Source organism: Diadema setosum, chromosome 22 (assembly GCF_964275005.1).
Source record: "Diadema setosum chromosome 22, eeDiaSeto1, whole genome shotgun sequence".
NCBI lineage: Eukaryota > Metazoa > Echinodermata > Echinoidea > Diadematoida > Diadematidae > Diadema > Diadema setosum.
The window spans coordinates 5,597,517-5,625,402 of record NC_092706.1 but is presented as its reverse complement, the minus strand read 5'-3'; the positions used below and the strand labels follow the sequence as shown (position 1 = coordinate 5,625,402).

The following is a 27,886-nucleotide window of genomic DNA, read 5'->3' as shown; positions in this document are numbered from 1 at the left end:
CACAGTCTCCTTGTTGTAATAATCCTTGATAATGCATGAATGAGTACTGAGAAAGTGACAGAAAAAAATCACTTTCTTCTTTCTTTTTAACAATATTATAGATCTCGGATTTCTCATGTTCATGCACATCCTTACATTCAAAATGAAATGTGATCATAAGTAAATGTCACATGCGCTGAATAAAAAAAAAAAAACAATTCTAAGAAGAATTAAACGTTTAATTGATCATAATCGATTTTTAAAAGGCTGGGACAGTCACAAAAGGAGGTCTTAATAAAAGGTGGGTAGGGGTCCAACCTGTTACTAGGAACACTTTTTAATCCTTTTTTTTTAATATCTCAAAATCAATTTCATCAAATAAACTTTTGATTCCATTTAGCATTGATGCTGTTCAATCTTTCATATGAGTGGTTTCCAATTATCTCACACAAAAAATTAACCTGTATCCCCGTCTCAACCTAAACTATACTACGATTGCTCTCTATAGTCAGTTACTGGCCCCACAGAGCAAAAATCACTGCCAGCATTTCACCAGGAGTAACAAATTCGTCCCTCTTCTGGCTGCCCTGGCAGAGAAACCACTCTCCTCGCTTTCTCTCCAGCTCGAAGCCGACGCTGAACATCAGAGACTCGGCGTGCGGTAACTCCTCGGTGAGACTGGTAGCCCGGGCTTGGTCCAAAGGAAGACGGTCTACCGACAAAGACTCTGCAAGCTGAAGACAGGGACAAAAACATAATTATCAGAGTATGCTCAGTATCAGTCACCGAGCATCGACTAATCTCTTGATGGATTAAATTTCTTAAAGAAAAAAACATGAAAGAGATATGAGATAAAGAGTACGAGAAAATACAACGAGGCGTCGGCGTCAATATTATTCTTACGTGACCAACATTGATGCATTTAAATCTTATAACTTTCCATTACTTTCCTTTTTTTTAAAATACTTTTTTGTAAGTCCAACTTATTGATCAGCCCACATCTCTACAAGCTTGTCTCTATTGTGGGCCTCTCTTTTCCAGTAATACAACGATTTTAAAAACATAGTTTTATGTATGTCTGTAATAGATATTTCATCGATTTGGTAACTGTTGCATTACAAAATTATCGATATTGGAAATTAGTTTGATTAATGGATTGATTAATCTGTTGCTTTGGCTTTAAAGTTCATTTAAAACAAGCTACTGTACTGAATAAAAATCGTCTTTATCCCTTTCTTAGAAAATGTTAGAAGTCATCTGTTTTGCCCTATTTGCTCATCATGCACCTCCATCTTTAAACGTGTTAAAAGGATGCAGGCTCTGAAAATAAAACGTCAATTTAGTGATTCCAAAAGAACGTCTTTAACTTTCTTTTCCTTCCCGATACATGTCACTAATTAGACACACACACACACACACACACACACACACGTCATGAATGGAAAGGAAGTACAATGTATTACCATCTCCAATAATGTTGATCTCTCGGTCTCTGAGCACTGCAGCAACTTACGACACTGGTCCTCACTGAGGGCTACAAGAAAAAAAAAAAAGAGTTCAACAGCAGAGTGCTCTAGATCTGCCACGCGAACGCTTTAAGACGCAGCCTCAGGATTATGCAATGGAACCGTGCAGCTGTCTCGCGCATATGCAGAACACCATTTTGTCTAATTAGCGTCGTCTTAGCGTTCGCGTCGCAGATCTAAAGCTATACCATGCTCGCTAATGTGGGGCAGGACGATGCATTGATTTAAAATTATGTTTTGTACTCTTGGAAACGGTCATCCCGAGTTTGAATACAGCACTGCGCCAAAACACAAAATTCTTAAGGAGGAAGACGGTAAGTCGAATATGACCATTAAATAATGTCTGGATATTTATAGTTCTTGTTACTTTTATTAGTGTCTTACACTCTTATTTCTGCGGCGTCAAAAATATCTCGGAAAGTGTGATATGTGACTCGGAAATGGCGCCAGCTGGGAGTCAACTCCTTCCGAGTGAAAGCCACTCGGACTTCCGAGTCAAATGATTTCACTCGGATTCCGAATCACTTTCCGAGTCATTTCTGTGGCGTCAAATTAGCTCGGAAAGTGTCAAATTTGACTCGGATATGGGGTCAGTTAGGTGCAATCTATTCCAGCAAAATGACACGGAATTCCGAATCAAAAGATCACAATTTCACTCTGATACGGTGTCGTTTCCCGCATTGTAAGTAATCCATTTAGGTGTCGTAATGACTCGGATTTGGTGTGCACTTTTCTAGAGGAATGCGGAATGGAGGAATACATAGGAGTTTTCATCGGTGAGTACCCACCTCATTCACAACACTCATATAAATAATTGCCTGAAACATGGTCTAAACAGTCAGTTTTATTTAGGGCAAAATGAACTTTCGACACGGGGCACATTGACTGGTAATGGCGTAGCCGTAGGCGGCCGTACGGTAGCTCGAATTAGTAATCAAGATCGTATGTGTATTTTATGCATGTACAGTGGAGGTGTAGCTAGGTAGGTTCACATCTATTGTAGATTGGTTCTAACGTATAGCATACAGCCCAAGGCTACGTACAAAAGGTACGAGCTACCGTACGACCGCCTACGGCTACGCCATTACCAGTCAATGTGTCCTTGTCGAAAGGAAAAATTTTTGACTCGGATTCAGAGTTGAAATTTTGACTCGGCAGAAATAAGAGTGTACCATCATTGTTATAATAGTCAAAATGATGATCATGAATATTCATTTAGATTTTGAAATCTCAATATTCAAATTCAGGAAATATCAGATATCACTCAATATCAGCTTTAATACCGTAATACGAATATCTTTATCAAGTCGGAAAGATATCACACACACACACACACACACACACACACAATTTACAATGGTAAAGAACAGCAGAAGGAATTAAGGTTTCTAGGCTGAAATAATAGCTATGTAAAATGCTCTATGTTCCCAGAACCTCGTACTGTAAATATTATATTAACAAAAGAAGATTCCATTGTGTTGTAATATTATTCATCATGTATATTCGATTGTATCGTAATGAGCGGAAATAGGATATCTTTCTTCTTCTTTTTTTTCCATCCGAAGGGTGATAAATGCGTATAGGATGCTGAAAGCTTTGTCCAGTCTCACCAGCCATGACATCCAGAAGGTCAGCTAGACAGGTCAGCACACCACCCCTGTCCGAATCAGGATACGTCACTTCCGCTTCCTGTGAATTCGAAAGAAACCATCTTTGAATTTTCTTCATTCGTTTTATGTTAGGAGCTGTAATGTGATTCGATGGATAAACGCAAGGAGTATCAATCAGGAGGTCATCGGTTCGAGTCGCCTTGAGGCAGACACTTTATTTTCTTTGCCTATAGTTCTTCGGAGGGGAATTAAAGCCGTCCGTATACCGTGGTTGCAGGCTCACATCAGTCATTCATTAATTCTTAAAGGGCCACCTTAAATGCATTATAAATCAATTGACTTTCAAATTAGATAGGGTATAGAATATTCAAAGGACACCCCCCCCCCCCCGGCCAATGTTCCCCAAAGCCCGAATGTAAGGAAATGTTAGAGATCTTTTGTCGCTGGAACCGTTATAGTGATTATGAGTGTGTACAAAATGAGTACGTAAATCGCATTTTGATCTTCTTTTCAAAATGCATGGTCAAGTTTTCTACAAACCTGGCAGGCATTTTCGTCATTGTGATGTAATATAGAACTTAGAGGTTTCCCAAAGCTCACCCCCCCCCCCTCCCCAAAGTTAGCCATCTTCTTCTGAGATAGGCCTAATAGTCGCCGCGAATGCGTGCAGGGTGAACTTGCAATACTCACACAGGTGACGGCCAGATCGACCCACTAAATATGTTGTTTAATGTTCATGGCATTTATCATATTCGTTCCCCCACTGACATTACAACAAATACAACGTTTCTATATCGGACGAATATCCAGATGGGGAGTGGGGTTCTGTCTTACATAGATGTTTAAGCTGTTAAAGGCATAAATTACAATTTGCAGATGAAACAAAAACCCATCATTAGTGCTTAGGATAGAAATAACAAATGTGAAAATTCAAACCTGTATAATCGATGTTAAAGGGGATGGCTAGTAACTGATCAGTGGGAATCAGTGTGAATGCTGGGGGATAATTGTTCCAATCCTTGTGGGATTCATTTAAGAGTACATTATGTATCTATTGTTGTGTGAAAATTATTTGCTTCAGAATGGTCTCATATTCCATTCTCATGTTTCCAGGTTAGCATGCCTGCACAGTGACACGGCGATTAAACTGCACATTACTTGAATATGAGACCATTCTGAAGCAAATAATTTTCACACAACAATAGATATATAATGTACTCTTAAATGAATTCCACAAGGATTGGAACAATCATCCCCCAGCATTCCCACTGATTCCCACTGATCAGTTACTAGCCATCCCTTAAGTATTGTTAAACATAAAAAAAAAATATAAACAGTACTTATAATGAAAAATGTTTCCAGACTAAACCGTCTACAGTTATGGTGATATCTCCTTAGATTTTAGCCTCAATTGCAAAAAAAAAAAAAAAAAAAAAAATATATATATATATGGTAGGATGTTTTGTGCTTCAACTGACCTTCACATATGCATCAAAAGTGATATCTTGAACATTTTCTAAAGCACTGCTCCCGAAGGTAAACAGGACCTTTTAAGATATCTTTCCTTGGAAACGTGATTCGTACCATCATGACCATTTTAGCCTTGTTCGTAATTTTCTGTGCTTGTAAACTTGCACGCGTTCTACGCGTGAATCCTGCAAATAATATGTACTGTGATAATCAGAAAGTGTCAAGTGGAGCGATGAAATCTGTGCACGTAACCATCACTCATGATAGTTTTCTGTCCTCTTCTTGTGAAGCCGTGACCGCCCGAGGTCCAATGCTGGTTTCATCACGCTTGTAAATTTCCATGCCAATCATGTACTTTCGGTGACATCACTGACGTGGCATTTTTGCAGATGGAAATTCCATTTTTCCACATTTTCTGGTGATTAGGTTTTTTAAAGCATTTTCTTTAACCATATTTACGAATACCTCGGCACTGCACAAAGATTAAAAAAAAAATACTGAAGGCTGAAGTATGTGAATGACTTCAATGTAGAACAATATTGTGGTAAGGAGAGAGTATGAATGAAAAATAATGCCCGTACCCTGTCAACCTTTTATGTAAGTGATCACCTTGTAGTCTTTATTGCAACTGATTGTCAAATTCAGTGTTTGAGTAGGAGCCGTGCATGATAAAAATCGTAGGCATGGGTGGAATTCGAACCCACAACCACCTGATTGCTAGACAAGCGTTAAATCCACTATACTATACCGAGCGTCGATCCCCCACTGACGGTTCTAATCCCTTATTAGCAGCAGGGACTGGGTATTCATTCCAATTAATAATTCTTCATGATCTTTGTTGCCAAGGTTGAATTGCTTTATCTCAAGAATGACTCAGAGACTTGTTTCGATGTAAGATATATAAAATAATGAATTACTTCATTGATTCTGTATTGACAGTCATCATTTGTTATAAAAAAAAATAGAAGCCAAAATGATACAGAGTGTTCGTATAGTGATTATTTACCAAAAAAGAAAAGAAAATATAGATGGAGAAGAAAAGGCAACAAATGGATAGCTTCTCATTTACCATGTTTCCAAAAAAAAAGTCTATACTAGATGTACTTAAAAGATAAAAAACTCGATACTGTAAAGATGTTGTATAAGCAATTCAAAATTTACGCCACAAGTGAGTTGAAATGAGCGAAAGTATTGTTTTGATAAATTGATGTGTGTGATTAGTGATCTAAAAATAGAATAGAAATTGAAATTACAATAGACATATTAGAGTCATTGAAAAGTTGGTTACAGAAAAAGTTTAGATTTCAATCAAGTTCAATGATTATTTCTCAACTACTAGTAATAATTTTTCTACCTACGAATTAAAGCTTTCAACATGACTACGTAAACAGATCTTTCTTAATGCCCAGCACATCAATATTCTTCCAGCCGATCACATGATGTAAAGTTGTGACAATCATTTCTGGAATTTAGTAAAGAAATGATTATGAGGGCTGTAACTCTATCGGTAATGAGATTGTGAAACAAGTACACTTGTGTAGTGTTTCAAATCTAGCGCATCAACTGGTATAGTCCCTGAAAAAAAAGAGGAAATGAAAATCGTCCGTGTAATTCCGATACATAATAAAGGCAATAGAGATTTCATGAGTAATTACCGTCCTATCCCTAGTTGTACCGTTTTTGCATTCGCCAAGACGTTTGGAGGGTGCATATAGTAGATTTATTGCATTCGTTTTTCAGGAATCAAATACTCGCATTCAAAATCAGTATGGATTCAGATATGGGCACTCCACCTCTCCCAGAAATACTACAATAAGCCAGTTCACAGTTGCAATCTCAGCATGTGCAGATAAAGGTCATTGTAGACCTTCTCTTGAGTGGAGTCACTGAGATGTTAAAAAAAATACCCAAACTGGACAGTCTTCATGAAGTCTATGTTATAATTATTCACATATGAACCAGATGCATATTGGACTGTACAGGTGAATGTGTATTCTTTTCAACCAATATATCAACGAAAGACATTCATGCAGCACTTGCAAGTAAATTACCACTTTCAGCTTGACTGTGCTCAACTGATCTTGGCTGATTCCAGGTTTTGTAAAGTCTATGGTTCAAGAGGCCATTGCAAACTGGTGCTGTGAACTGGCTTTATATACAAAATATTATTTAAGGGATTGAAAATGAATGATTGACTATCTCTTTCCATCAAACTGTCAAAAAGCATTTAATTCTAATGATAACTCTGTATTTAGATTTCATCAATCATTCCAATGTTATTTCACAAGCTTACATCCACCATATTCGCAGGATGTCTTTGAGGTTTGTTGGAAATGAAATAAATCAACTTGAACTTGAACTTGAACTTGAGGTTACTGACACAATCGCCGGCAATATACACTGTCATACAGTATATTGTGATATACTGCAAATGTAACATACTGTAATGTAATGAAACTTTCTCGTCAGGTTATTGAATAGCAAGATTTGGAGCTTTCCAGGGTAGCCTTGTCGGCTTTTTTTAAAATAAATTGTATAAAGGATTCGCCAAACTGTTCGAAAAAATCTACCGCGTTAGATTCCCTCGGTTTGGAAAAAAAAAGATTCCAAGAAGACTGCACGGACAAAACACAGAGACGAGGCACGATTTTACCTAGAAAACGACTGTATTATGAAAAAAAAAACGAATAGAAAGATGTGGAAGATCTCATACTGAAACCTAAACTATCAAGTATGTGAATCAATGGCACAATGAAAGTAGAAGTAATTCGAGTGCTTCAGAAGGGGCGGCAGTGCAAGTCTAGACGACAGATTCTCACCGAAAATACAAATCCCGCCACTTTCAGGAGATTTTTAGCGGCGTTGAGACCGACTCGTCCGAGCATGTCATCCAGGGCGTCATCTGACATCTTCGGACTTTTCTCACCAATGAGAAGACGGTTAACAGCCGACTGGAGCTAAGAAAATGAGGTGAATCAAAACAAAATCATAAGAATTGATAAAAAAAAAAAAACCAGAGCACCTATTGCTGTCGTAAATCGATGCTTTGAGCCTGTTTGACCGATACTAGACTTACATGAATAATGGATTAGGGCCTGCGTCTCGGAAGTGTACGCTCTTGGGATGAAACTCAATCGATTTGCCCACACATTATTTAATGACTTCCCTCTTTCTTTGCAGTACAGTCCCTCTCAAACCTTCATGGAGCCAAAGCTCTAACAAAATATTGAATTAAAGCGAGACATTCTGAGCTCATTCCGACTATCCATTCTTCATAGTTTATCATCAGATTTTTGCTCACAGATAGTTTTATAATTAAATCACTAAGCCTGATACTTATTATTAATGAAGCTAAGAAAATGAGGTGAATCAAAACAAAATCATAAGAATTGATAAAAAAAAAAAAACCAGAGCACCTATTGCTGTCGTAAATCGATGCTTTGAGCCTGTTTGACCGATACTAGACTTACATGAATAATGGATTAGGGCCTGCGTCTCGGAAGTGTACGCTCTTGGGATGAAACTCAATCGATTTGCCCACACATTATTTAATGACTTCCCTCTTTCTTTGCAGTACAGTCCCTCTCAAACCTTCATGGAGCCAAAGCTCTAACAAAATATTGAATTAAAGCGAGACATTCTGAGCTCATTCCGACTATCCATTCTTCATAGTTTATCATCAGATTTTTGCTCACAGATAGTTTTATAATTAAATCACTAAGCCTGATACTTATTATTAATGAACTGATGTCGCCGAAAGCAAGTTTTGATAGTTGCGTCTCTGCTGCAGCTGACACAAGAGAACCGGCAAGACCACAACATTTTTTTTTTTTCATCAAGTTTCAAAATTTTTCAGAGTTTGAGAACTGAAGTAAGACCTGTATTCAGTCTTTTTTTTTTTTTAAAATACCGGGTCTGTTAGTGAACATTACTTTCTAAATATTGGCTTGACTATAAAACATGAATACAAATAAACACAAGTCATATTTATTATTCACATGATTATGATGTCAAGTCAGGATCCATAGTTTTGTAGGTCTTGAAATTAGATGAGATGAAAGGAAAAGACGTAAAAAGAAAAAAAGATATGAAAGATTTTTTTGCGAAAAATGTGTTGTATCAACATTCCTTATTTCAAATTATCTTTTGCGACAGATAGCGTCCCACAGAGAAGTCTATAATATACGTTCTTTAACAACGTTTAAGGCGTCAGGTTTTCCCTTTATGAATCTATTCATGTATGATTATTACAATAGGATATGATTTACGCAAAATGAATAGGACTGGATACACCACACCTTACCAGGTCATTTAACTTGTCGAGAGCAAGTGGCGTCGTCATTAGCTCAAAAAGAGACTTTCTTATGATACCCAGTCCGTCGTCTGGCGAATCAAATATGGGTTGCATTCCTTCCCTGATCTCAGTCATATATGCTTCTCCTGTATTAGACGACAATTAAATTTGGATTTTGGATTTTATTCAGCATGGCCATCAAGGAAGCGGTTGAGTGATTTTGAGCGAGTTGTCACGCAACCGACATGACCGATACATAATAGGCGTTTTCACATCAGCCCGATAAAAATCCAAGCTCGAGATATTTTTCGCGATCGCAAATTAGCACGCTATTTCATTTCCTAATCACATCAGCCCGAACATTATCAAATAGCGCGCTAGTTCGCATTAATTATCCTGCTATTTCGGAAATTTCCCGAGTTGGACTCGAGAAATTTTCTCGATCAATTAGCGCGCTAATTTGTATTCACATTATCAAATAGCGCGCTATTTCGTGACCGGGTTTATTTCCCAAGTCAGAAATTAGCGCGCTATTTCGAATCATGGGACTGATGTAAAAACGCCCGAAGAGTCAGAATCTGCTCACAGCGTACCAGAAGTTCCATATCATCTTCCACGGGTCAGCACATTTTTAAGATGCCATAGTGGATTGTATACAGCGTGCCTACAATAATACTTGAAAAAAGACAGAAAATGGCAACCAAATATTTTGTTCTCAGCTATTAAAGTATGGTTCTAACGAATAATCGTATAATTCTGCTACAAGCTGTACGAACATGACGAATACAAAACGGGATTCTGGAACAACCGTTGACTTCATACAAGATCCAACATTCAATATGCATGTAGGTACATTTTCATACCTGACGATTCCTTGCAACCACATGAGCTGGATTCGGTGGGCTCTGGAATAGTTTTTTCTGGAATACAATAATGCACACATTGAAAAAAAAAATCTAAAGCTAAAACGGTCTGTGGGGAACGAGAGGTTGAGGGTTTTTCTTTTCCATTAATATTATCATAAAAGTTTTCTTACTGATAGATCTAACTTCCAGGAACACAAAAAGGCTTGTAGTCAAGTAGACCTATCGTCGAATCAAATATATTTTCCTCTCCTTTTACATTGTAGCAGCAAAGACAATAATAATAAAGACAGTGATAAAAATGAAGGAACATCATTATGATTATATCATTGTCTGCTGTGGGTTTGCCATAGAATACTTCTCATAGTAAAACTCCACATACCGGTTTACCGTATTGGCCTTTACATACGCTGCAAACACTTCTACTGACGAACTTGACAGTAAAACAATGGATGCGTGTATACTGGATCCTAAATGTGATATGTAGAGGGTGAAGCTGATGCTTCCATGACATGTGCTCGTGCGACAATTGCCCCCAAGAAATCTCTGCACGCTAAGCCAAACATAAATTCTACCCACAATAAAATGTAACCCTAACCCTAAGACCCCGTTTACAGTGCGGGGCTGGGCCGAGCCGCGGCCGAGCCGCGGCCGAGCCCAGCCGAGCCCCGCAATTTTGTCCGTATACACTGCCGGGCTCGGCCGCGCTTTTAATTCAAACCTTTCAACGTTTTGTCGTAGTGACGCTCTGCTTGTAAACAAACGCAATTTGGTATTGTCTGGTTTTCAGACCCTTTGCCAACTGAATTCTGTGGCGACGAAGTCGCCGTTAGGGCAAAGGCCTTTGCCGAAGGAAAAAATCCTTTGCGGGACAAAACCACCTGAAACTATACTAGTTTTCGACGTTTAGGGGGTTAATATCCTGAACAGCGAAATAGTATAGGCAGAGGGTTTGGAAGCCAGACTAAAATTGGCCGCGCATTTGGCCCAGTTTGCGTTTACACTGAGAAAAGGCCTCGCACTGTAAACGGGGTCCTAGTCCCAGGAAAACACCGGAGCAATTGTGGCAGGAGCAAATGTCGTGTCACTGGAGCTGATAGACTGAAAAGATCTACAACTCCCCGAATCAAGGAGAAGTTAAGGAATGTCTCCGTTATATCTCCCTCCCAAGTTTTAAATGATTAGGGGAGAAAAGCAGGAAATGAATTTATTATTGAGCCCGCTTTTCAAGAAGAGAATAATGTTTCCTTACCCACAGATTTCCGGTTCATTTTCCGGAACCCGCCCTCACTGTAAGGAAGAAGCAGAAGCTGCATGGTCTGATCGGCCTTGACGAGCAATTCGTGCATACGGAAAGCGATGGCTGTATCGGCGGGAATCTGGAGGCATCGTTTTCGCTCTGTCAGCAACTTCCCACCAACATCAACCTGATTAACGATCATCAGTTACAAACGTAATTGATGAATTAAAAAAAAAAAACAATTTGCGAAAAAAAGATCCTTCAAGCTAATATCCATACACCAAAGAAACTTACGTTATCCCAGCTATGGTGGCAATCGGTAAGTCAGAGGATCCACTACCAACATATATTATGTTCTATCTCAATAACCTTCCACCAATTTCATCTAAAATGTTTGATTTGTTCCTAAAAGTAGTAAAAGATTCCCTACAGGAAACAACCATTCCATACACGTAAAAACACCAAGATTAGGGAATGCTGCGATAAATCATGTCCATACGTTAAAACTTGGGAATCATTTAACAAGTAATATTCAGGTTGTGCAAAATCTGGAAATATACTAACAAGGAAAATGTAGATTGATAAGCCCTAGTATCTCTCAAAATGTATGGTTTTAAGTTTAGTTTTGACACTCCTCTTTAATTCAATTTATTTTAGTGGCCTTTAACTTCTTCACCTGTATAATTTACGCATGATATAACGTGCGCTGATAATGTTTCCTATTTTACATAATGTTTGATCTACATAATTTATTAGTTTACCTAATGTAACTTTTTTTTTCATAGTTGATATTGTATTAAATAATTACATTGTATTCTCAATTCCAATGCATTTATCTTTGTGATATTACATCCTCTCTTTTTTTTTTTTGATACGCAGGGCCCTTCGGTAGAACAGTTGGCAAACTGATAGGGCTACGTACCATGCTTAAAGTTGAAATTCAAAGAAAAGGCTAAAAAAAAAAAGAATGGCAATTTAGACATCAGTGCAAAGCTCAGAACTTATAGAATGTACTGAGATGTACGTCGTTCTATCACTTAAGCGACTCTAGAAGATGCAAGACCGACACACCAAAAGACGGGTATTGATAGAGCCTGAATACGCCCAATGCGTTATGGATGACTGGCAATGACTGACTGACTGACTGAATAGATAAATGATTAATAAATGAATACATACTTAAGTAAGTAAATGAGTTGAATACCACCCAGGGATTACTAAGGTGAATATAACCATGTGATTGTGCCACCCGTCTACATAGGCGTTATCAATTCTATAGTTTCCTTGAGTGGCCGCTAATCAGGTTTGACTAAATCCATGATTGGAAACACGCGAATTTTTCTCCCATACCGTCGTTGAGTCGCCTGGTGTCACATCAACGTCAACGTTGGCGCCACCATCTGCTTTGCATTCGGCTTTGATCTCGATTTTCGATTTATTGTTGAGTGACGTCACCACCAGGCAAAGCGAATTTCGACTGTTGGACATCGTCTCACGAATGAAATCATGCGAAGGATTTATTTTCCTGTGCAAGAAATCACGCCCAGAATATTCACTTTAGTTCAGTTCGATTTTATTTCTGCATTTTTTTTTTCAAGGAAATCATGTATGTGAACATGACAACACGTGTATCTCACAACAGAATCGGATAATACAATATTTCATTCATAGTATCAAAATCACAATCTCTAAAGTATAAACATAACAACAATGAGATCAAAGGAATCGACAGTACACTTTGTTTCCAAATAAAGAGGAAGAAGAAAAATGCAGGAGCCTGCCGTCTTTAAGCACATGCTTTGATAATGATGGCAGCCTAAGAATCTCAAAAAGAGAAATGAGAAATATGATCATACATAATATACAAAATGGGCAATTTCCCATTGAAATGCTATGTGCTAGCTTTGAGGCGTCCGCAAGGGGACGCCAGTGGGGAAAAAGAAAGGAAAAAGAAAACTGCAACATGTGCAGAGCAGTGAATTAAGTGCATTAAGTGCATGAAGTTTGCTTTTATTATTACTCAAAATCAGTAAGAACGTATTGTATGGATGTGAGTGGTCGTAAATTTTAGTGTATTAAGTGGTTGTGAGCATACATGTGCTTATATTAAGTATGTATGTGTTTTGTGTCTGTGTGTTTGTGTGTGTGTGTGTGCGTCACGTGTGTATTTGTGTGTTCACGTATTATGTGTGTGGGTTGATACATACTGAGTAGTCCACAAAATTTGAAGAAAGCCCATGTTCGTTTGTTACAAAATAAATGATTGTATCTCATAAAAAACAATGAATGAATGGATACTTTAAAGGGGTAATCAACTTAATAAATCAAGAATTAAAAGAAAAAGCCCCTGTTTCATCTCTTTTAATATGCATGATACTTTGAAATAAGATAAAAAAGATGCCTTACAGTAATTTAGGGAGGAACATAACTTGACACCCACGAGTCATACGCTCCACGAGTTGTATTGCCTACGAATTATATTACCCACGGGTCATACAACCCATGAGTTCGACACTAAACAAATACGGCCCATGTAAGTCCGACAGTAGGAAACATGGCCTACAAGTTCACCGATAAGCAAACAATCCCCACAAGTTCTACAATAACAAAACAAGGCTCAGGAGACCGACGCACTAAACCTCGTGAAGTTTTGTTTGTTTGTTTGTTTGTTTTGTTTTGTTTTGTTTTGTTTTGTTTTGTTTTGTTTTGAATAATGCATAACTCGATCATAGGCATTGTTTGGCTAGGGTCGAACTTATGGGTCTTATTTTCCTGATGCCGAACTCATTGGCTGTATGACTCATGTGCTGTATGATTCATTTTTTTTAATATCGATCTCGTGTTACGCATAACTCCTGGTTGTTGGTCACATGGGATGATCCCGGTCCCTGGGTAACGCCACATACATTATTTGGAAAATTTTGAATAATACGTAGGCCTAGTGCTTTCTGCTACATAAATCATCTATAATCCATTAAATTGCTAAACCATTAATGCCATACATCTTTTACATTTGAATAAAGCTATCACGATCTATTGTGTCAAACGCTTTCGAAAGATGCATACACATTCCAATTAAAGGTTATTTACTTGGAAAGTAGTCAAAATTTTACATAATGACTTAAGTTATAGCAAAGTCAGTACAATAACCCTTTCTGAATCCAAATATGCCAAACTCTTTGGTATTTCATGTTATTTGCATATTAAAGGAAAATGTTTCCTCATCCGATATGTAGAGTAAGAAAAAACAATGGAGGGGGGATTACAAAAATGAGGTGAGAAACTTGAATAAAAAGGAAATTTACATTTGCATGTTTTATTTCTGAAGCTAATAAAGAAATAATACTTGTGTAATATCATTCAAAAGCATCAGATATCACAGTGGTGAGGTCTTTATCGACATCACAATAAACGAAAAAAAAGAAGAGTTTTCCTACATTCTTGCGTGTAACCTAATGTATAACTTCCTAAAACTTGTTACATTTGTTTCACTGTTGACAAACGTATTCGAATAATACATTTTTGGTGATACACAGATCGATTAGGGAGTACGTTTCTGCATTTCTTCTAACTGTTAGAAATTTAATGAACTTGAGCGGTAACCGCTATATATAGTTTACAGAATTTATTACTGAAGTAATTCCCTTGGTGATCCAAGGGTGTTTGATGGTTTTTTTTTTTCTGCTTGCTTTCTTTTAAAGCAAAGGATTTTTTTTTATGTCATAAAAAATTCTCATGGAAAATATCACAAGCTTTCTCAGCGATATATAAGAGATGATAACAATGAGGATATATAGGAGATCCACCGTGATGACAGCCTCAACAAAGCCAAACAGTCAGACCCAAATATTTGGTATACGTTAGAAATACGGATTGTAAAGCAGTACATACGCATCAAACCAAAAAAAAAAAAAAAAAAAAAAAAAAAAACAAGACAAAAAACAAACAAACAAACAAACAAACAAACAAACCCCTAGAATGGGAAGAAAACATTGGAGAGAACGACAATGGCAAACAACGATAGTCACATTTACAGGTGTCATGCTCTACAGACTTCAGACTAGGAAGATTATTCGAAAGAATTCATACTTTATTATTTGTTAGTCCCCGAAATGTGTCTTGAGAAAGCTGCGGACATAAAATCAAATCAAACTCATTATAAGGTCCTCATCCACTCGATGTATTCAAGTAAGACATGCAAGAGATTTCAAAACCCTGCATAGCAGGTAATCTTGTGATTACTCAAACGGTAAAAACAGCTCTCGTATATAGAGTAGAATCAGTCCGGGTTTCGTTTTAATGTTACGTTCTGCACAGATGATGAGCCTGTACGATATCGCCACCTTTGTTCCTTTTAAAGAATGTTGTAGAAAGCAGTCATTTCCTTCCTCCTTATATGTTTCGTCTCCCCTCCAACTCTCCCTCCCCCTAATTCATCCTTTCTTATTTACCTGCAGTTAACAGCGGGCACAAGGCTGGGGATGTCGAGTGAGTTTTCGACGATGTCGCCAAGAGCCACCGATATGGCGACTGCGGTCCCACCTTCCATCTCCACGTCTACGAGCTCATGTGGCAAGGATGACCCCAGTTTCCCTATTAGAAGGCAAAAGCACCAGTCGTTCACGAGGCAGCTTACTCACGGGCATTTATGTAATGACGTGAAATAAATCCATACACACAAACCGAGTTCATAGTCCATCTAGTCCGAGAAAAAGACAACATCAACAAACACTGTGGTATCTTGCTGTAGCTAATTACTTTTCATTGGAATTTTTATCATCCAAAAGTAATATTTCGGATAAAGGTAGAATAAAAAAACAAACAAACAACCTTTACTTGAATCTTATTCGGGTCATACACCCTAGTTGATTTTAGTGGCAAAAACTGCTACGTTTGTGATTAATTCCTTAATAAAGTATACTGGGTACATAATTATGTTAAGACAAAGTCGTGTTTTTCTCTCGCCCTGGCATATTTTCTGTCATTTTCTTTCTTGATTTTGTGCAAAATTAATGACTAAGCTAGTTCAAATTCGTTAAATTTCATCCTTTTTATCTGTTCTCGCCACTGTGTTGAAACTTGACAAGGGCTTAACCCTAAGGGGGGCTCCAAGGTCCCCCCCCCCCCACACACACACACAGCAATCGCGAAAAGCCCTTGCCGAGATGTTTTACGACTTTTTTCTTTCCGCATCTGTTGAAATCAAATTTGCGATCACCGGACACGCGGTTCCGAAGTTACGCATATTATGTACATGCATGTCAGAAGAAAATATGCTCTAAAACGTGACTTCATGGGCAATTTCAAAACAAATTGTGCATAAAGTCAAATTTCATAAAAACATCATTATTTTTTTCTTTTTGGTTTTATTTATTAAAATCAATAAATCTTTGAATAATGAACTTCAGTTGGTGATATTTGAGTGGATTCAGATTTTGCATTTTGTTGGTTGACTCTCACTTTCATTGTGTTGCCTCCTCTTGGTACACCTAATTAGGACTCGCTGCTTGTTCAGCCCCCCTCCCCCCTTCCAAGCTGTTGTTATTTCACTCTTTTCCTTTCTTTATCTCTCTGTTGTTTCTTATCTTGTTTGATGTTGCCTCCCTATTCATCCTTATCCTTCACAGGTTGCCCCTGTGGTCCTTGGGATCATCATTGGCCCTCCTCTGCCTTTTGTCTGTCCACCCTCCTGCGCTAACCCCCCTCCCTTTACCTGTTGGGCTCCTTGCCCATGACCTCCTACCCTCCACCTTTTTTGTTTGTTCTGTGTCCCTTGGCCACCCCTGACTGTTCTTGTTGTGTGAAGACGTATGTGATTGCTTTCCCTGCCTGTTTGTCATTTCGCCTCTGACGAAGATTCTGCCAGGATCAAAAGCACAGGCCCCATTTAACTCCATTTTACTCCGTTGGCTCGCCACTAATTGGATACACAGTTTTCAGCAGCTTTTTTCGCTACAGTTTTGAGAGGAATTGATAGTTTCAGATATCTCAGACTTGTATTTCCGTATTGTCTTAAAAACATGTTGATGTTATAGTCACTTGGTGATGTATAATATTTTGATTTGAAATACAAAGAATACAACTGTAAAATGGAAATTTGATTGTTTTTGTTATTCTTTTATTTCTATGCAATGTTGTGGATAATCATTGTGATATTGTGAAACACGAAAGTACGTCCATTACAATTTCCATCGTGTTCCCATGTAGACATGGAAATACGTAGAGAGGGCATTGTTAGCGTAAAGAAAACACGAAAAGAAATGAGACTGTAGTAGATGACTGTGATATATCTGATTTGGATTAAACGCAATGCACTATAATCATATTTTCTATTCTTTTTTTTACAATGAAACCCTCGATGGGAAGTGGGCAAATATTGAATTTATATCCAAATTTGGACGTGTACCTTAGGTTGTTTAGGGTTTAGTGGAATATCAATCGCTTTTGTTGTTTGCTTTCTATTCGATGTAATGAATTATTGCTGAATTTTAAAACATTACGTGCAAAATCGCAATCTCAATTGCGAAGAAAGCGAAAAAAAGAAAAGAAAAAAGGAACAGGGAAATTTCAAAATAAAAATGAAAAAAACAACAACTCTAAAGTCAATTGAACGCGATTGTTTCTGACTATTATGGTCTACTGAACATAGTTATTCCACTACACTTTTGTCAAAGAATATCATACAAGGATAACATGAAATATCTATTGCTCACCACCCCCCGGGATATTTAGATTAGCAATGACGTCATTCGACTTGCGTTAAAACGAGTCAAATTCAATTGTGGTTCTCTATAGGCAAGAATATTGTACTCATATTCGTCAACTCGCCATTTCGTCATTTCGCCATTTTGTCTTTTCCGTGTTTTCAATCTATGTATGCGACTTCTGTTGTTATTGTTGTTATCTATTCAAAACATTGAACTTTGACGAAACGGAAAAAAAAAAGTTAAAATGCCGTACAACTCATTCTTAAACTAAATTGATGCATAAATAAATGGCGACATAATAGCCGCGATACGTTACAGTTGTGTTGACATTTACTTCAATATCATTGTGTAACGTCCGATATGCTTACATCACGAAACATAATTGTAGCTTATGATCGTGTGGTGTGATATTTTTTGAAAAGGGAGGGATAGAGAGAACGAGAGGAAGAGAGAAAATTGTACAAGATACAAGCTTGCATGCATGAAAGAAAACAATGTTGAAAACACTGTAAAATGCTGTTGTGAAATATCTTTTTGTACATCAAAAGGTTTAACTATATACACGATATGTTGTTATAAACTGTAGAAGCTACGTGCGACTTCCCTTGTAAAAGATCAAGAGATGTGTCATGAACCTGGGAAATATCGAAACGTAGATTACAACAATCGTTTACTTCCTTGCCTTCTTTTTTCTCGCGTATTCTGTTTTCAATGCTATCTGTTCTTAGATTTCCGTATCATCCGAAAGTGCCACATAGGGTTAGATTTCCACAGCATACACATATAGGATTCATTGGTTTCATGTAAAATGCCGTGACCACGACAGAGAACTCACACACACACACACACACACACACACACACACACACACACAGAAGTAGTTGTATCTATGAGCACTCGTTCATGCATCATATACAGCACCTTGGAACTCTTTTGCTCATTGGGTACTCGATCATTATCTTACGATCAACTAATTATGACTGTAATGATATTACATTTTCGTATTATCATGCAAAACACACGACTCCGCAATTATCGTACAAAACACTACAATCTGTTACTTCGCACTTGTAAATAATAAAATTAGTTTGTGTGTCTACATGTTTGCTTTTCCAACATTGTATAAAAAACTGACTTAAATCTCTTTAACAATTTAGTACGATGAAACGATGAACATGATGAAGTAATGAAATGATGAAACGATGGAATGATTACACGATGAAATGATGAAAAGAGGAATATTACTGTCCTAATTCATTCTCACTTTTGATGCCAAGTACTCACAACGTAATGATATTACGTCATGCAAAGTCATATAAGATTTCCATGATAAACTGCAAACGCACACAGCTTCACCACACCATAAACTCCACATAGACCCTGAAGTTCATACGATTTCAAGTCATGAACATTCATACTTCATACAGCATCTCTGGAACTCCACTGTCCAACGACGTTGTTTACGTGATCATTATTTTTTGATCCTACATCGTGTTTACACATTATAATGTAATGATATCAAATTTCCGTAGCCTATGTATTATCGCGCAAACATGCGATTCTACGATCTAACTCCAAAATAACCATCAATTCACTTCAGGAGTCTCGCTCAACAACAAATCTAACTCTCCATAACTCCACAATTCACTATCAAAACTGCTTGATCCCATACGTTACTGTCATCCCATTCACACGCCAAAATCATCTCCGGGCCATACATTATATCATACATTTGCATATATAATACACGGCGTACTGATATCAAATACCCCTCCATATTATCATCCTGCAAAATCATACGACTCCACAACATACACTCCACACAAGCTATACAATCGGTTGCAAAAGAGTTACTCTCCACAACTCCACAGCTCAAACATAATTCATATATAATATTTACATAAATGCACATTCATACATATTCATGAATTAAGCTCATAGATATTCATATGCTAGGTCATCTTGGAGCTCCACTGCTCCACAATTCATTATTGATAATGCTTATGTCTTCGTACGTTACTGTCATACGTATTTGCATAATTATATTCGCATCAACCTTACTTGCAAACATACACGACTCCACGACATACACTCCACACAAACCATGTTGCAACATGGTCACTCTCCACATCTCCACAGCCCAAACATAATTCATATAATAATATTCATGAATTACGCTCATTAATATTCATATGCTATGTCATCTTGGAGCTCCACAGTTTCACAATTCACTATTGATAATGCTTATACGTTATTGTCATACGCATTTGCATAATATCGTAATAACCTTTCGTATCAACGTGCAAACACACACACACACACACACACACAACACGACTCCCCAACATACAATCCGTTGCAAGAGTCACTCTTCACAGCTCCGCAGTTCATACATAATTCATATATACTCCTATATTTACATAAATGCATATTCACACATATTCATGAATTCAGCTCATTAATATTCATGAGCCTCACGAGGTGCATCCGGGTACATGTATATACTACTGCTGTATTACAAAACATCCTACCATATAAAAATTGTGTATTTTGCCATAAAACCTAAAACAGAAGGAGATACCACTGTTTTTCTCACTGAACCATAACTGTAGACGGTTTAGACCAGAGACAATTTTATCATAGCTATTATTCACATTTATGTAATACGTAACATTGATCATACCAATTAACTTTCTGCACTGGTTGTTTCTAACTGTAACTCACATTTTAGAATTATTCTGAAGCACTAAAGCTGGGTTTTGGTTTTATTTGCAAATGGTAAGTGATGCCTTTAAAAGGAGAAATACAAGAGAATCTCTGCCTCGATGATTATTGTTCTTCATCATTGATTACATAATCCTTCAGACTCTTACTCTCACCTTTAGATCTTTTCTTTTCTTTGAGATTATGTGTATCAAACATCATGATTATTAAGGAATCATTTGGTTTTTAACGCAAAAAAAAAAACCACACAAACAAACCGACATGGCAGAGTGGTAATACATCGGGTGCACGTCACGAGACCGACACCCACCAATCAAACAGCCCACGAGTCATACAGCCAATGAGCCATAAACAGCGAACAAGGCCCACGACGACCGACACAATAAGCCCCACGTTGTATCTGTCGGACTGGTGGGCTGTTTTTGTGGAACTCATGGGCTTTATTTACCTAGTGTCGAACTCATGAGCTGTATGACTCGTGAGCTGTATGACTCATGGACCTGGTTTTCCATGTCGATCTCGTGGGCTGTTTGACTCGTGGGTGTCGGTCTCGTGGCATGACCACAATAAACCACCTACCTTTGGCCTCAAACATGAGTGACCTGTCGACGGCTACGATATCACTCGGAGGAAGACGGAAGGAGTCCCATTTCATGTCTGCATCTTCATCTCTCAGTACATGCGAAAGCTTGAAAGGAGTCGGGAGAATCTTCACCCTGTTCCAAAAATGTTTTTTGTTCCGCTTTATGACGAGATGACACGGCCTACAGTACTTGGCGTCCACCAAGCCAGTCACCGGGACGAGATTGGAATAGTCCGCGCTCGACATGGTTTCCACAAGCGTGCTTGCGGTCGAGCTGAAAATGGTGTTGCAGAAAAGCAGCGACATTATTAACGTTTAAGCAATTACAGGTGCTCACCGTATCTGTGTATTAGTTAATCTTCGTCCTCTTTTCAACCGTTTAAAATGAAAAGGATCTTTCTGTAATCTTCAAGCAAAAATATGTATCCACTGCTCGAGTCAAAATGAACATACATCAAACATCACAGGCACACCAAGTTAATTATCTGCGCAGGCAGTCTTACACGCTGAAATTTAACAGAGTGGTGGTTAGAAAGGATCATGATTCTGTTACTGTACTTTGTTTGTGGTTTCTTTTTTTTTTTTCCAGATTATCCGGCAACCATTCTCAGTCGGTAGGCCTACTATTATACAAGGAAACACAGCTAACGAGCTATTGACTGTGTTTTATGTGAGCTAACTTCCGCATGCTCCACCCAGCTGCCAGAATACGACTACAAATGTGTAGTTTCGGTTTCTCGTAAAGGGGTTCTGATGTCCATAATTATTATCTCTGTCCTGGCTTTGAAAAGATTTAAGTAGGCCTACTTCTTATCTCTCCCCCCCCCTCTCTCATTCTCTTGCTCTAATAATTCTCTTCCTCTTCGTCTGTGCTGATGCTTCCAGTTATTTAGTTTCCATGGTAGTGTGCCTGTGATTTTAGTAGACTGGTCACGAGCGTGATGGTAGAAGATTTCCTATATTAAGAGGTTGAAAGATGAGACGTTTTAATGATCAGAGAGGCGAGTCCTCGATCCTCGGCTTACTTAGTTTTGATCCATTTTGCAATGAATGAGCTCACAATAAAAAAAAAAAATATGACACAAAGTCAAGTATGCTTTTCCAGCCAGTCAACTTTGGCTTGTGTGTGTGTGTGTGTGTGTGTGTGTGTGTGTGTGTGTGTTCGTGTGTGTTTTGTTTTGGTTGTTGTTGCTGCTGCTGCTGCTCACATGAATCACAAAGAATTCGCCACCTAATCTTTCCAAGCTCAGGAAGTCAAAATTTGTTCGTTTGCCTAAATTACGTTTGGTTGCTCCTTTGTTTAGCGGTCGGTATTCTCCTTGCGATGTCTGTATACTTAAAACACCAATGATGTGATAAGATTTGCAGTCATACACGTTAAATTCATATATCCACGTTATATCTTATTCCCGTATAGGTAACCTGATAACAGTTGAATGATGTGTCCATTCATTCAATTATCTCGTATTTTGTATCTGGATAATATATCCTCAATTGAGAGGTATGAATAAAAAAAATGAAAAATAAAGATCAATAAAAAAAAAATTGCGAAATAGATTTCAGTCACGGATACCACAGTCTCCACTTAAGCATGTTTTCTTTATTCAATTTAAAAAATTGTCATTATAGTCTTACAAACAGCCACGGATGTTATAACAAAAACAATCCTCTTCAAAACAAATAATGATTCGCTATAATTGGTATGCCGATTACCTTTAAAGGGGAAATCCGGTCCTAATACTAGGTGTTACAAAAAACATTTCCCACTTTTGATCCTTAATAGTTTAAAAACTATATATCAGATAACAATGTCAATGAGCAATAGCTGAATAGTGTACAATTTATTTGGTGGTAATTTGAATATGAGAGCATGAATCAGTTTCGTTAAATCCATGATTAATTTTGAAGTTAAGTTCCAGATTTTGGTCAATTTTGAACCCTCTGTACAAAATCGAACTTTACACAAGAACCAATTATGTGTATGTGAGTGTGTGCTTACAATTAGACTAAACAAGAGACATGAATGCCACGAATACCACCTTTTCAGAGCTCTGCTGACTAATCTTCTGGGGACCGTTTCATGAAACTTTTTGTCAGTGATTTACACTGACAACTGTTAAAAGCTACTGAAATCCTTGCGTCTGATTGGCTGATAGCAAATTTGTCAGTGAAAACCTCCGACGAACTCGTTGATGAAACACCCCCCTGGACTCTTGCTCCAAGGCACATGAATGCTTTATTAATAATTCATGATGGATTGCCCTGGACACTGTAGTCTGAATTCATGGTAAAGGGTAAAATACATGAACATGAATAAGATAAGCTCATATTTTCACTAAATGTAATGAATATATAATAGAGCATTTCAATCCTGGTCATTGTTCAGGACCATTGTCGGGGTGTTAACCACACACTCCCATACACACCAATTGATCCCTGTGCAAAAATAAAATTTTTGTACAGAGGGTTGAAAACAGAGAAAAAAAAACCCACAAAAAACTTCAAAATAAATCTTGAATTTAATGAAACTGGTTTATGCTATCATTTTTAAATCACCTTCAACGAAAGTGTACACTATTCAGCTATTGCTCATATCAATATCAGTGTTATCCGATATATAGTTATTGAAATATTAGGGATCAAAAGTGGGAAATGTTTTTTGTAACACCTAGTATAAGTTAAATTTTTAAATTTTTTATCGAAATCGAGTGAAAGATAAGGAAGTTATGACATTTTGAAGTTTCACTAATTTTTCAAGAAACAGTTCCTGAATATGAATATGAAAATATGAATATGCAAATGGACAAGTGAGCATGTTATCCCTTCTCAACTTGCCATATATCGTTTGTACACATTTTTTTTTTTTTCGTACAATGCCAAAGGTTCACATTCTGGTATATCTAACAATACTGATCACTATTCTCAATTCTGTAGCTATTTTGTTGCAGACTTCAATGACAGAAACACTGAATTTTTGTCATTTCTCTTTACAGACCAATGGAAAATTGTGAGGTTATGACATGGTTAGCTCACTCATTCGCATATTCATGTCCACTGTACAAGAACCGTTTTACAAAAATTAGCAAAACTTCAAAATGTCACAACTTCCTTATTCCTCATCCGATTTCAGTCAATTATTTACCGTTGAACTCGTAATGCTCTTTGTTATCAGACTAACTTATATTTGGACTGAATTTCCCCTCTAACTTTAAAGCTTCACATTGCAATCACGTGGCTATAATGCAGGAAGAGTTGAAATCGTTACATTGCAAGCACCTTATTTCCAAAATCAGACTGGCTGCATGTATACGTGACAGGTATTAAATGTGGAATTTATATAATTGACAGCATGCCTTATAATTTTGTAAATAAAGTGGAGCAACCAGAGTCCAATCAGGGATATAAAAATAAAAAAAAAAAGTTTAATGAGCAATTGTCTCATTCTTCTTAATCACGAGTTCATGGTTCTAATCCCCCCTTCCGTTGGCATCTATAATCAGGTTTGTGTATGTGTGTTTGTGTGTGTGTATGTGTGTGTGTGTGTATGTGCGTGTGCGTGAAAAACAAAAAAGTGTGTGTGTTTCGTGGCAAAGATTGAGAGTATTGATGTGTGAGGGCTAGTGTGGATATAATGTTTTCGCCGCAAGCGAGACTAGGCTAAAATGGAAGCAAAAATGACATCCTCATCCGTTGTGGTTACATCAGTATCGAAGTCAATAGAGACCAATGGAAGGGAGAGAGAGAGAGAGAGAGAGAAGTAAACGGTTTACAGACCCAGGAAAACAGCGCCCCCAACGATAAAACAGTCAAAGTCTGGCTTTTGGACTATTTAAGGACATTTGGATTTTTGCTGTTTTTTGTTTGTTTGTTTGTTTTGTTCTTTTTTATCTTTTTCTCATGCAGAAATGGTATCATCGAAATTTCATTTATTCAGATTTATTTATTTATTTTCTTTTTTTTTTGCGGGGGGGGGGGGTGGAGTGGGGGAGGGATTAAAACAGTTTCTTCCGAGAAGAATACTTTTGAAATTTTATTATACAAATGATGCACAGGATAGAGTGCGTTAGTGGAGGCGTAGCGCACTCGAGGGTATTTACAATTGTGAAACATGCACGAGCCGAAGCCGAGTGCATGTTGCACCACATTGTAAATACCCGAGAGTGAGCTGCGTCTCCACTAACGCCACGAAATAATCCTGTGCATCATTTGTTTTATAAAATGGGTCGAAAACTAACAACATTTTTCACGTACCTTTGTGGATCAAGATGTCCGAAGATGTTCGTCCCAAACACGTCGCACTCGGAAAGTACTGTACGTATAAGACTATACGTACGCCGGGCCACACAAGTTATGCACACAAGAAAGGCCGGCCGGCAGCCCGAACTAGAGAGTTGTTTACAGGATTGACAGCGCGTATAGTAGCGCGCGACGCACTTGTAACAACTGATTGAGTGCGCACTGCTAGTGCAAACATTGTGACGTCGGCCGTGGATGTTAGTGAGAAATTAATACAAGCACACGTGACTCATTTCAGCGCTTCCAATTGGCTACATTCTTGAACCCATTTTATAATCAAGTATATTCATCCATGATTTTACCATATTTAGATTATGGAATATTAGCGTGGGGAAGTTCAGCCAAGATAAATATTGATAAGTTATTGGTAACCCAAAAGAGAGTTTGAAGATGTATTTATGGACGTAATTTATATGCACATACTGATCCACTTTTCTTAGATAGTAAAATTTCAAAAATATGGGAAGATGATTTGTATTGAATTAATTTCGGAATTTTAATGTATAATTTGGATATATTTTGTTTTGCCCAAAGTTTTGGGACTTTTATTCAAGAAATATAAAGAACTATATTTATATGATTTTCAACACGACAGAGTGATATGTACCATATACCGAAAACTAGATTACGAATACTGCAGAATACTTTTATTTATAATGGTCCCAAACGTTGAAATTCTTTAGATAATGAAATACAACGAATACCCGGATGTTATTCATTCAAACGTATGCTTAAAGACAACCGTCTTTTGCAATATTCTGCTGATAACATGAATTAATATGATTTAGCAGATGATTTGAAATTACTAATATTGATATATGATTGCAGAACAGGTTCACATGGTTTCATTTTCAAATCTTCTCTCCCATATTTTTCTTTTGCAGCTGCAGGCAGCATCAGTGATACTGTCCCTATGACGGTCTTGTTGGTGTTTTCCCTTTCTCCCTCTTTCTCATTCTCTTCTCTTTGTTGTGAGTGAGTGTGTGTGCACGCACGCTTGTCCAGGTGCACTCGCGTGCGTGCAGAGTGTGTGTGCGAGTGTAACTGCCCGATTTTTTTTTTTTTTTTTCTGGGGACCTACTCTCACAAGCATCTGCTTCTATGTAGGTTCCCACCGCACACATTTTTTTTTTTTCATCTGACATTAATGTAAATGTACTTGAGATTGATTTCAAATGATTTTTTGACATGTAAATGTTATCATAGTCTTTATAATTTACTGAGATTATTTATGTGTTTCATTACATTGTCATGGACGGATGTTGCAAATATAACACTGTATGATTCGTGTGGAAACTTAATGAATGAAATGAAATGAAATGAAATGAAATCTGAAGCTGTCGAATGCCTTCACATGCTTTTCTACGCTATAAAAATAAAAGGACAGAGTTGCTCTGCTTTCTAGCTTTCTTCATATACACATTATGATTTTTAAAGTTAAAGCCATACTTGTGCTAGGGTTTTTTCTCACATCCGTAATAAAAATATTCTATTTTACTTCATGTTTTTTTTTTTTCTCTCTGACATTGAAATACATGTATTGCCTATACGGGAGTTAAACCAGCATAAATGACTAACGTCACTCCCCCACGTTCCTTTTATCTAGCTCTTCAACAAGCCCTTTGATATCGAACAACGTAATATATATATATTTTTTTAATTGTGAAGAACCTTCTCGGGTGAGAATTAAATGGGAAATCCAGTCCAAAAATACGTTAATCTCAGAAAAAAGAGTAAAATCTTTCGATTTCAAAAATTTGACTGAAATCGGATGAAAAATAAGGAAGTTATAAAATTTTGAAGTTTTGATTATTTCTGCAAAACAGTTCTTGTACAATAGATATAATATGCAAATAAGTGAGCTAGCCATGTCGTACCCTCACAATTTTCCATTGATCGTGTACAAAAATGACGAAAATTCAAGGCTTCTGTTTTGATGCTATTCCTAGTTGAATACCTTCAGAATAGTGATCACTTAGATAATCAGGGTTTGAGCCTCGGGCATTATTGTGTTTGAATGAAAAACTGGAAATTCGAAAATTTTATGTACAAACAATACGGCAAATTATGAAGGTATGACATGCTCACTTTGCCATTTGCGTATTCATATTGACCGTTCAAGAACTGTTTCCTGAAAAATAAGCAAAACTTTAAAATGTCATAACTTCCTTGTTTTTCACCCAATTTCGATCAAAATTTTACAGTTGAACTTGTAATATTTTACTCTTTCTTTTCAGACTTACTTATATTTGGACTGGATTTCCCCTTTAAGTAACAATTTCTTCTTATGCCACTGGAAATGGGAATTTAGTACAACTTGCTCACGTATCCGTGTCAGTGTGCGTTTAGCCTATTCGTTTCAACACTCTTTGTTATTGTTTTTTTTCTTTTAATTCGTGACTTCGTATGGAATGTTGCCGGTCCAAACAAAGTTAACTGAGTAAGCAGTAATATGAAGTGCGAACTCCTTCTTTTGAAATAAATTTTGTATAAACAAAAAAGTCAGCAAAAGACAGCAAACAAAAACGAATGTTACGGTAATGATTCCCAAATCTATGAATATTCACTCTTCGTACTATGTGCTAGCAAGCTAC

At 37.3% G+C, this 27,886-nt stretch overlaps 1 protein-coding gene across 1 annotated transcript; it reads right to left on the bottom strand.

Moving 5' to 3' along the window:
- Positions 1-491: 491 nt before the first annotated feature.
- Positions 492-21,302, bottom strand: LOC140244987 (uncharacterized). Its single transcript, XM_072324581.1, has 10 exons — positions 20,993-21,302; positions 15,434-15,575; positions 12,333-12,507; positions 10,995-11,169; positions 9,743-9,799; positions 8,889-9,025; positions 7,405-7,542; positions 3,116-3,194; positions 1,443-1,513; positions 492-713 (listed from the first exon to the last, which is right to left on the bottom strand). Exons 1-10 carry the CDS (start codon positions 21,300-21,302, stop codon positions 492-494), a joined length of 1,506 nt encoding a protein of 501 aa, XP_072180682.1.
- Positions 21,303-27,886: the final 6,584 nt, after the last annotated feature.

Coding starts and splice junctions, on each gene's coding strand:
- LOC140244987 (XM_072324581.1), bottom strand. CDS start 21,302: ATGTCGCTGCTTTTCTGCAACACCATTTTCAGCTCGACCGCAAGCACG. Junction 9,800..10,994: donor AATGAACCGGAAATCTGTGG/GTAAGGAAACAT, acceptor ATTGTATTCCAG/AAAAAACTATTCCAGAGCCC. Junction 714..1,442: donor GATCAACATTATTGGAGATG/GTAATACATTGT, acceptor CCCTGTCTTCAG/CTTGCAGAGTCTTTGTCGGT.